Raw genomic sequence first — 11,805 nt, 5'->3', positions numbered from 1 at the left:
ATAACCATCAGCGCTGTGACAAATTACTTTAAATGACATATCATAATCAAAATAAGAAAAATCAAAATATGAATAACTAACTCAAGAATTATAAGTAAATTATCAGGGAAACAAAACATTGAACATTAGTGTCAGCTATAAACAAATAAAATGAGAAATTATATATATATATATATATATATATATATATATATATATATATATGGGTGTGTTTGCCCCCATATATCAATATGGCATTAAGAGTTTATTGAGATTCCATAATCAAACCATACATAGGTAGCAGTAAAGAACACTCAACATGGCTTCTGGTCCAGACCAATGGACATGTGTAGCGATTGCACAACGATACTGTCAGACTCAACACCTACACATTGTTTAAACTCTCTTTTCAGAAAGCAGCAGCAACCATAACAGATCGTGGCAATGCAGGATGATTACAACTGAAGCAAAGCAATATTGACTAATTGACTGTCTTTCAGCTGCAAATGCACACCACACACACACACACACACACACACACACCACACTGGCAACTCTATGCCCTTCACCGCTGACTTGGGATCCGTTTTCTTACTGCTCCAGTGCTGGCATCAACCAAGAGCTAAACTACCCAACTGGACCCAGAACAGCTTTAAAGCGAGAGTAACCAGGACATAACACACACAGAGGGACACTCAAACCAGACGGAACAAGGGCGGGGGTCACAGATCTCTGCGGAGCAACAAGGAGCACTGTGAGCTGAGGGTTGTGTGTGTGTGTGTGTGTAAAGGCCTGGAGGTATAAGGAGGTGCTGCTCAGAAAATCTGCTGCTCAAACAGAATCTTCTCGAAGCCTTGCGGCGCCGTATGGTAGAAGTCACTGAACTGGCAGTCTAAGATGGCACTGTCATCCACTGGAACAGAAGAGAGAGATCAAATCAACATGGGTTCAAGTCAGTGTTTCATGAGGGTACTTTAGCAGGTATAACTCACTGACTGGATCTCAATTTAGCACTTCATCGTTAGTAACCACATGGGAAATCTGGTGTGCAAGCAACAACAAAAAAACAGTAGTGTTTAATTGCCATTACATCTTATGCTACCAAAAGGAAGGCTGTCCGTTTCAGCTTTGTACGTACTGCCCTCTTGTGGCAGAAAAATAGAACCACCCCCAAAGAAATTGGCCCAGATTTACTAGGCGTTTGCGCCTGTTTTTTCCACTGGGAATTAACAAAAGGGAGAGCAAGGGTTAACATATATTATGTTGATACAGGTTAAGAGAAATAAGAAAATATGAATAAAATAAGAATTGCTCATGTTTGATATTGGTGGTTTTCCCTCCTGAGAAAGTAAGTATGTCCCTGCGCATGAAGCTGTGTACACACACACACTCACCATAAACCACAGGGAACACGGTGCCTCTGATCCCTGAAGCTGGACAGTGCATATTCTTCCCATTCAGATAGAGATTCAGCTCCACATGGTCGTATGTGATGCCCTGAGATGGAAAACAAACAACTGATTAGATTCCCTGTACACCTCCTGACTGAATTTCCCCTTAGCCTGTCCTGAGAGGAAGAGGGGAAGCGAGAGGTTTCCCATCGCCAAAATAAGCCCAATGTGTTTCTATGGGCTTATTTTGGACCTAAGCTTGTCGCCTGCCTTCCCGCCTTTGGGACAATGACTCCCATTGGGCGGAGACATGAGCATCTAGTCTTTATATACAGATCTCTGGCCTAGCCCAATCCAATCTACCTCTATAGAGGTGGGACTTCCTCCAACACACCTCAAGTAGCCTCACCTGCCTTTAATCAGTGTGGCAACCTAATGGACTGGAAAAGAGATACTCTATATATATATATATATATATATATATATATATATATATATATATATATATATATATATATATATATATATATATATATATAATGGCGAGATGGTCTCGTCTCCGACCTAACAATGGGAGTCGTTGTCCCAAAGGCGGGCGGTCTCATTATCGGTCTGCTTATCGCTGTATTCCCGCGTGGACAGATTCTGACGGGAGTGGATCCTCTCGCTTCACCTCTTCCACTCTGACTGGAAGCATGACTGTGTAGTGTTTGGAGAACGTGTTTATTGTGTACTTTAAAGCTAAGGACTAGAATGTTTTTTTCCTAATATAACCTGGATGCGTTACTGAACAAGTAAGTTTGTCCCATTCCTTTTTTTGAACATGTGTTTGGTGTTGGACTCCTTTTTGTTTATCAGAAGAGAATAAGATTGCTGTGTTGTAATTACGCCATGTGCTTTCCTTGCTTTGTTTGAGTTGTTATAGAGCATGTTCATTGACGCTTTAACAAAGACCTTGAGCATATGTATGAAACCTGCTGCGTTGCGCTCCACCATCCCAGTCCACTCACCACAATGTCCCCCTCCTGTGGAAGGCTGTTGGCAGGGAGACGGTTCTTCTCCGCGTTGTTGTGGTACACCGAGCCATCGTGCCTCAGGACAAGGCTGTTGATGTCCTGCCCCATGGGGACCTGGTTCAGGTTCACCTTCTGAGTGGCCACACCTATCCCCCATATACCTGCTCACAGAGGTTAGAACCTTTAAAACAAGCTTGCCAACACAAACCGTACTGTGCTGGTTTTCAAGCCATTTTACTTGAAGTTCAGAGGTGCAACTATATTGGCATATGGTCGTTTCAACTAGGAGGAGAGTATTCCTTCTAGTCAATGTTTTTGCTAGCTTGGACTGGCTTTTTTTGCTTTCCAGTATCGCTTCCAGCAACTGTGTGTGTAACCAGGCCAGTGCAGTTCAGGACAGTAAGTGTGTAGACTTCTACCAACACACATGTACCCCCAGGAGAGGGCGTGTACTGTAAACCCTATAACCACTGGAGTGGACCGAGGGGAATCCCCTCTGCCTGTAGCCCTGATTCCGCCAGATGGCGCTATTATCCTTACGTCGTTTGTCATCGACGTCCTGCATTAAACTGCACAGCTGGTAATACTTGTGGCCCCGGCGACCGGTTCGTACATAAAACATCCTCCATTCAGGCTGCAAAGGCATCATTTTCCTCCTTAACCCGATTTAATGGCCCGCCAACCTAAAAATGGGAAATATGCATACAGCCTTAATAAAACACAATATTCCACCACCATTTCCGGATGTTGCACACAGAGTTCAGCCAATCAGGTTGAAGCACTGTTGTTTACCCCTGGATGAATGCAGTGCGCAGGAAGTAGCATTAGCCACTCTAGCATTGTGGTGAAAAATTTTGTTTTGTTGAAACTGTACGCATATCTTCCAAGCTTTTTTAAGCCGGCGGGCCATTAAATTGAGTTGAGGTGGAAACTGCTTCTCCAGCCTGAATGGAGGATGTTTTATGTACGAACCGGTCCCCAGGGGACACGAGTGTATTACCAGCTGTGCAGTTTAATAAAAGATGATCTATTATATTGACAAGATGGTCGAGTGACCACTAACAATAGAAATACATGTCCTCAAAGATGGAAGGCAGACGAGAGGAGGCAAGACCAGGTGGGACCATTATAGCCAATGAGAGGGCAGATACGTGTGTGAACAACAGGCACAACATTCCAGAAATGCCATGTGCATCCACTTATCAGTACATTTGTAACAACCTAACCATTAAGAACTTCTATTTGATCAAATAAGCCTCATGTAGCAAATTAGCAATTACATTTGTTGACCAAGTTTGACATGAATTGATCTCCATACAAAAATTATTATTTTTGTGGACAGATTTTGGGCAGAGTAAACCCTCTCACTTCGCCTCTTCCTGTCTGGTTTAATGCAGGACGTCAAATGACATATGACGTAAGGATAATAGAGCCATCTGGCGGAATCAAGGTTCTGACTAGGTGGTATACAGCTACGACCGGAAGTTACTTTTTCGTAGCAGGTTAGGAGAAGTAACGCAGCAGGTTAGGAGAAGTAACACAGCAGGTTAGGAGAAGTAACGCAGCAGGTTAGGAGAAGTAACGCAGCAGGTTAGGAGAAGTAACGCAGCAGGTTAGGAGAAGTAACGCAGCAGGTTAGGAGAAGTAACGCAGCAGGTTAGGATAATTAATGTTACAGTTTGGAATAGGGTTAGCTCAAATCTGAGAGAGACTTCCGGGAATGCTTGCGAAACACACCTGTACGAAAGACTATGGAGAATAAATATTAGTTAATCATAGGAGAGCTGTAGCTCTGCCCACCGGTGATGTGGAGCAGATGCATGCTGGGCGATCTCTGAGGAGAAGGAAGTAACTATACTGAACAAAAATATAAACGCAACATGCAACAATTTTACTGAGTTACAGTTCATATAAGGAAATCAGTCAATTGAAATAAATTAACTAGGCCCTAATCTATGATTTCACATGACTGGGCAGGGGCGCAGCCATGGGTGGGCCTAGGAGTGCATAGGCCCACCCACTGGGGAGCCAGGACCTGCCAATCAGAATGTTTTTCCCCCACAAAATAGCTTTATTAGAGACAGAAATAATCCTCAGTTTCATCTGCTGTCTGGGTGGCTGGTATCAGACGATCCCGCAGGTAAAGAAGCCAGATGTGGAGGTCCTGGGCTGGTGTGGTTACACGTGGTCTGCGGTTGTGAGGCCGGTTGGACGTACTGACAAATTCTCTCAAACGACATTGGAGGTAGCTTATGGTAGGGAAATGAACATTCAATTCTCTGGCAAAAGTTCTGGTGGACATTCCAGCAGTCAGCATGCCAATTGCACGCTTCCTCAAAACTTGAGACATCTGTGGCATTGTGTTGTGTGGCAGAACTGCACATTTTAGAGTGGCCCTTTATTGTCCCCAGCACAAGGTGCACCTGTGTAATGATCATGCTGTTTAATCAGCTTCTTCATATGCCACACCTATCAGGTGGATTAATTATCTTGGCAAAGGAGAAATACTCACTAACAGGGATGTAAACAAATGTGTGCACAAAACTTAAATCGAAATAAGCTTTTTGTGCGTATTGAAAAGCTCATGAAACATGGGACCAACACTTTACATGTTGCGTTTATATTTTTGTTCAGTATAGAGAAAGTACACAAGCCAAGTGATAAGTTCCAGCCATCTTTAGTTAGAAATCTTTGTTTTAGCCAAGGCCAGTGTACGTCCTTCAGAAATGTGATTTCATATTTCTTACTCTTTATGTGTTCTGGATGCACTCCTCTTTGTTATGCTAATTTGAGTGTTTACCGCGAGCTAGCAACTGTAAGCTTGCTAATCCTGTTGTTTGTGTCATCTAATTTCGGACATTTGGCATTTAATTGTATAGTATAATGTCCACCAGTGCCTAGTCTTATATGCCCTGTGGTTGTATATGGTATGGATTATGTGGGTATTTTGTTTGCTATGAGCCTTGTGGATATATATATATATATATATATATATATATATATATATATATATATATATATATATATATATATATATATATATATAGTACCAGTCAAAAGTTTGGACACATCTACTCATTCCAGGGTTTTTCTTTATTTTTACTATTTTCTACATTGTAGAATAATAGTGAAGACATCAAAACTATGAAATAACACATATGGAATCATGTAGTAACCAAAAAAGTGTTAAACAAATCAAAATATATTTTATATTTGAGATTCTTCAAAGTAGCCACTCTTTGCCTTGATGACAGCTTTGCACACTCTTGGCATTCTCTCAACCAGCTTCATGAGGTAGCCACCTGGAATGCATTCCAATTAACAGGTGTGCCTTGTTAAAAGTTAATTTGTGGAATTTCTTTCCTTCTTAATGCGTTTGAGCCAAATCAGTTGTGTTGTGACAAGGTAGGGGTGGTATACAGAAGATAGCCCTATTTGGTAAAAGACCCAAGTCCATATTATTGTAAGAACAGCTCAAATAAGCAAAGAGAAACGACAGTCCATCATTATTTTAAGACATGAAGGTCATTCAATACGGAGAATCTCAAGAACTTTGAAAGTTTCTTCAAGTGCAGTTGCAAAAACCATCAAGCGCTATGATGAAACTGGCTCTCATGAGGACCGCTACACGAAAGGAAGACCCCACAGGAAAGGAAGACCCAGAGTTACTTCTGCTGCCGAGGATAAGTTCATTAGAGTTACCAGCCTCAGAAATTGCAGCCCAAATAAATGCTTCATAGAGTTCAAGTAACAGACACATCTCAACATCAACTGTTCAGAGGAGACTGCGTGAATCAGGCCTTCATGGTTGAATTGCTGCAAAGAAACCACTACAGGACACCAATAATAAGAAGAGACTTGCTTGGGCCAAGAAACACGAGCAATGGACATTAGACCGGTGGAAATCTGTCATTTGGTCTGATGAGTCCACATTTGCGATTTTTGGTTCCAACCGCCGTGTCTCTGTGAGATGCAGAGTAGGTGAACGGATTATCTCTGTATCTGTGGTTCCCACCATGAAGCATGGAGGAGGAGGTGTGATGGTGCTTTGCTGGTGACACTGTCTGTGATTTTTTTAGAATTCAAGGCACACTTAATCAGCATGGCTACCACAGCATTCTGCAGCGATACGCCATCCTATCTGGTTTGCGCTTAGTGGGACTATCATTTGTTTTTCAACGGGACAATGACCCAACACACCTCCAGGCTGTGTAAGGGCTATTTGACCAAGGAGAGTGATGGAGTGCTGCATCCGATGACCTGGCCTCCACAATTCCACGACCTCAACCTAATTGGGATGAGTTGGACCGCAGAGTGAAGGAAAAGCAGCCAACAAGTGCTCAGCATATGTGGGAACTCCTTCAAGACTGTTGGAAAAGCATTCCTCATGAAGCTGGTTGAGAGAATGCCAAGAGTGTGCAAAGCTGTCATCAAGGCTACTCTGAAGAATCTAAAATCTAAAATATATTTTGATTTGTTTAACACTTTTTTGGTTACTACATGATTCCATGTGTTATTTCATAGTTTTGATGTCTTCACTATTATTCTACAATGTAGAAAATAGTCATTAAGAAAAACCCTTGAATGAGTAGGTGTGTCCAAACTTTTGACTGGTACTGTATATATATATATATATATATATATATATATATATATATATATATATATATATATATATATATATATATATATATATATATATATATGCAGTTGTGTGAGGATGATGGTGCTGCTTGGTAGTGCTGTGTGGCTGCACCTGTCTGATCTTTCATTAGTGCAGTCACAGCCATATTGTTAGGTTGTATTGCCCTGTGCAGCACATAACCTATTGTAGCCGTATTCTTTATAGCTTATGTAATTGGAGGTTGTATTAAGCTTATACCTGCCATTTACTATTGTATTTAATTTCATTTTTTTCAGAACCACACACACTCTCTTGGTTCACTCGGGGAGTCCAACTTATTATACACATACTCCGGATGTTATTTCCCAAAGCTACCCTGCCTGATGCGCGCACACCAAACGACATTCCCCATAGTTCCTTATTCATTTTATCTCCCACACAAAGACAGACAGGTGGACAGTACATGGACTCATGTTCAATCATTACCTGTGGACTGGATCTTGAACTCAAAGTAACTCTTGTTTTGGTGCAGGGGAGCGTTGGCGAGGCAACCCCCGGTGCCACATATCCTCCGGCCACTCTTCACGATGACCACATCCGTGCCTGTACAAGAACAAATCAATATTTGAATTTTATTTACGACGGCGTTGTCAAAAACAGCAAGCTGGACAGTAGCTAGCCAAGATAGGCTAACCACACCGGCCTTCTATCGAGCATTTACTGCTTAAAACAACGACCCGTCAGAAAGTTTTTCTCTCACCCATATGATGCGTGTCTAACTGGACGGTGGGCATTTCTTTGAGGGGAATATGCCCCGTTCCCCCATCTCCGCAGCATCCCAGACAACACGTAAACATTGCAGCCATTCTTGCGCTAAAATATTATCCGGAAATGGTCATGCCAACGAAGTTAACAAGCTCTGAAGGAGCTCATGAGAAAAGCTACCATCATAATGAAACAGCGACACCTGGTGGCAGCCATACCACAGTGTCATGAGCCACACATGCGCTCCTTTCCAATGCGTCCAATCACATTGCTTGCAAAGCAGCGGCTCCTGATGGCATGGAAACAAGGGAAGAAAATCAAGGTCAAAAAAAAAAAAATTACACGTGACTTAGTAGCTATTGGTTATCAATGTGTCAAGCCTGGGACACATGGCATGATCATATGTGTGTAGAGTGGGAATTCCATCTCCTATCAAATAACGGGGCAAATGCCTGTAATGAACACCAATATTGTTGCTGGGTAGGCCTACATGTCGTCAGTTAAAAAAGGAGCCGTTCAGTAGCCTATCACCAAGTCTTTTGAGAGCACTTCTAATAGGCTACTTTGTTTTCATGCGCTGGGTATCAGTGGGGATGAAAATTACAATGCAAACGTACATGCACTATAGCCTGATGTTCAAACTTCACACATATGAATCGATTATCGTTACTTCAAGTTCATAATGACGTATACAAATGGTGCAATAGAGGCAGTGATCAAAAGCCGGGTGACTAAGAACCTAGTGGTTGACAGTCTTTCACGCTGTAAAAATGTTTTGCATAGCAACAGCCCGCCTCCCAACTCCAACTTGCAGGGATCCTCTGCATTTTTACTACTGAAAAAGAAAACGCATCTTGTTCTTAAAAAGTAAAAAATATGTACTTAAAAAACGCTGGCCATTAATATCACTGAGATGTTTTTACTTTCTGCGCGCCACTGTATCAGGCGCGTTCTATACTGTGCGCTATTTGGAGCTGGAAGGTTCGTTAGCGCAGTGCTGTGGCCATGCAATGGTTAACTTTTCTCCCGGAAAGGGCGAAGTCTGCACAGCAACAAGCGCCATGATTGCGTTGCACTGTGCGTCTTTGCAGCTGGTAAGTGTTTTTTTTGGTCCAGTTGCATGTTGCTATACGCCTGCAAAAGCTGTCATAACCATCCTCAATACCTTGCCAATAGGACATACTCGTGTATGATCTAACTTATAGACTGCGACTCGTTTATACTGAGTGGTAATCGTTGGTGGAAGTTTGTGTTTATGCAGCATAGCTTATATTGCTAAGGTTACGTTTCAGCGGGCTATTAACATTAAAGCAGAAGTCAAATCTGAAGTGAGTGGGAACTTCAGTCGTTACCATCTCATCTATATATAGACCAGTTGGATGAAACGGCTGTGTCGTGATTGCGTGATATCCCGTCTCATAAAAAAAAAACATCTAGTGTGAACACTAAAAAGTAGGTCGTTGAACATAGGAAAAATAGGGACCGTGGCGAATGGTTTTTCACTGTAGCCAAATAGTCTATGCACCTAGGCGTGATGTTCCACTGCGCTTTTTATTTTCATGTTTTACGCGGGTACATCGTCGCCTCTTATTTTCCTTTTGAGGGTGGCTGAATTTTAACACCATTCGCTGGAGTGGGTACTCTGGGTTTTATCCAAAGTGTTGTCATGCGTAATTCTAGGGATGTGCATTTCCACCATCACTACCTTTGAATTATTGCGCGGCTGGGTGAAGTAGCTAAACAAACGGGTATGTATAACTGATGGATAGTGTATTGATCTATTATTTTCGATTAGTTCTCCACTCAATCCTGGTTGTCTTTTATTTCAGAACACCATGGAGCTTCTAGAGGAGGACCTCACCTGCCCAATTTGCTGCTGTGTCTTTGAGGACCCCCGAGTTCTGCCGTGCTCACACAGCTTCTGCAAGAAGTGCTTGGAGGGGATTCTGGAGGGGAACAACCGAGGACCTGTTTGGAGACCCCCTTTCAAATGCCCCAGTTGCCGCAAGGAGACCCCTCAAAACGGCATAAACAGCCTTCAGATCAACTACTCGTTACGTGGAATCGTGGAGAAATACAACAAAATCAGAGTTTTACCCAGGATGGCCCTGTGCAAACACCACAGTGGTCAACCGCTTAATATATTCTGTGCCACAGACTTGAAACTTATTTGTGGTTTTTGCGCAACAACAGGCGACCATAAAGGACATACATTCTGTGCCCTGGAAGACGCGTACGAGCAGGAGAAATCCGCATTTGAAGAGCTGTTCCAGGGAGTGGAGCGCTGGCACAGGACGGATATACTATCCTGCCTGGAGACACTGGAAGCCAGTAAGAAAAAGGCGCTCCAGTTAGTTTCCAGGGACGCAGAGAAAGTAACCGACTATTTTGTCAAACTGATCAGCGCCCTGGACCACAAAAAGAACGAGATCCTCTCCGATTTCGAGACGCTGAAGTTGGTGGTGATGCAAGCCTACGACCCCGAGATCAATAAACTGAGCGCTGCGCTGGAGGAGCAGAAGCGCGCTCTCAGCATCGCCGAGTCCTTCAGGAATGTGACCGACCCCCTCTGCTTCCTTGAGCAGATGCAGGAGTTCAGGGAGAAGTTGCGCGTCGTCCGGGAAACGCCGCTGCCCTCCCGGACAGACATGGACGTCGGTCCCTTGGTCAGGAATTTCGACGTCAAAAACTGGGACTCGATGAAGCTTAAAGATGTGGACAAGCTCTCGGTCCCGCACGAGAGTGGCGTGTATAGCTCAACGACCCCGCATGTCGGCGGCAAAGCGCTGGGGAGAGTTGTCGTGTTTTTTGTGTGCCTTTTATGCGCCCTGGTGCTTCTGCAGCCTGACAGCCTGACCGCGGTGTCAGCCCAAATCTCCTCGCTCAGCCATGCCTACCTGCCAGTGCTGGCTGGGTGGCTGGAACTGGCTAACGGTGCGTGGCAGTGCTGGGGAGAGGTAGTGGATGCCTGCGTTTGCCTGGTGGGTGCGATTCTGAACTGTATCCTGAACCTCTTTAAGACACATGCCGATTTTCTTGACGAATTTCTTAGCCGTAGTAAATTTCTTTAGATTCCCGAGTGTTATTTTTGCTACATGGATCTGAAGCAAGCTATGGCAGTCTGATATTGAAAGCCTATATTGTACAAGCTATTAGTAGATTCATAGCAAGCACTAGAAAGCTATTGAAGTATTTACAAGCACATATTTATCATGCTTGTGTTGTGTGTGTGTGTGTGTGTGTGTGTGTGTGTGTAATATATATATATATACATTAAACATCATAACCATACAACACTAAGGTAAATCAAAACACTATTGCAGTACATTAAATGTTGTCATTTGTGAATGGCTTGTTTGGTGAGTGTTAAGCAGCAGCTCTGACCAGGAGCACCATCCATCCTTCTCCAAGCCATATGATCACACTAGGACTTTGACAACCACAGGTCATAGTCTGTCACCTCAGGATATTTTTACATTCCATAGGCTAGATTATGTAGGATAGGCCTAATATTTACATCGAGTTTAAATGTCTTGAGTATCGTTTTTTTTTTTGCCTTACTTTTACTGACCATCTGTTGAGTTGTCAAAATGCCTCATACGGTGTCACCAGACTCATTTTTTACCTAATAAAACATAAATGTGGTCTTTTTCGTCATCTTTATTTTTGAGTGACTGAGGGGGTTTCACCAAATTTGTGGAGGCTCTTTTTCGCACGTGTAGGCTATTTTCCCGGTCAAGGTCAGAAGTGAAGCCTCTATTGGTGCCCCTGCACACTGCTCAAGTGAGATGAAATACCGACATTACGACTATGAAATTCCATGCACTCGCACAGGCGTTCCAAATGCTCGTTTAATGTTCGCCTTCCCTGTTGATCGGACATCATTGCGTGATTTAACCTCCACCGGGGCCAAGGTTGAATGTTGCATAATTAGGCCTATAGAAAAATCGTCTTGGCTTATCTAAATATAACATTATATAGCAATTTATTTTGTATTATTCAAAAACATGTTTTGGCCTTTAGGCCTAGG

The 11,805-nt window shown here is 43.0% G+C and overlaps 2 protein-coding genes across 3 annotated transcripts; one reads left to right on the top strand and one right to left on the bottom strand.

Moving 5' to 3' along the window:
* Window positions 1-702: 702 nt before the first annotated feature.
* On the bottom strand, window positions 703-7,928 carry LOC311143664 (SPRY domain-containing protein 7). The gene is made up of 5 exons (XM_084179535.1): window positions 7,771-7,928; window positions 7,497-7,613; window positions 2,381-2,547; window positions 1,374-1,476; window positions 703-892 (listed from the first exon to the last, which is right to left on the bottom strand). The coding sequence occupies exons 1-5, from the start codon at window positions 7,874-7,876 to the stop codon at window positions 795-797; spliced, it is 591 nt and encodes a 196-aa protein (XP_084035661.1). The 5' UTR covers window positions 7,877-7,928; the 3' UTR covers window positions 703-794.
* Window positions 7,929-8,826: 898 nt separating this feature from the next.
* Window positions 8,827-11,416, top strand: LOC311143357 (tripartite motif-containing 13-like). Of its 2 annotated transcripts, none has more exons than XM_084179198.1 (2): window positions 8,827-8,869; window positions 9,605-11,416. In XM_084179198.1, exons 1-2 carry the CDS (start codon window positions 8,837-8,839, stop codon window positions 10,844-10,846), a joined length of 1,275 nt encoding a protein of 424 aa, XP_084035324.1. In that variant the 5' UTR covers window positions 8,827-8,836; the 3' UTR covers window positions 10,847-11,416. The 2 variants fall into 2 exon arrangements, with proteins under 2 accessions (XP_084035324.1, XP_084035325.1); XM_084179199.1 differs by lacking the exon at window positions 8,827-8,869 and adding an exon at window positions 8,925-9,523.
* Window positions 11,417-11,805: the final 389 nt, after the last annotated feature.

The sequence above is a fragment of the Coregonus lavaretus genome (genome assembly GCF_964263955.1).
Source record: "Coregonus lavaretus genome assembly, chromosome: 16".
Classification (NCBI taxonomy): Eukaryota; Metazoa; Chordata; class Actinopteri; order Salmoniformes; family Salmonidae; genus Coregonus; species Coregonus lavaretus.
The sequence above is the reverse complement of the archived record's forward strand: the minus strand, read 5'-3'. Positions and strand labels throughout refer to the sequence as shown.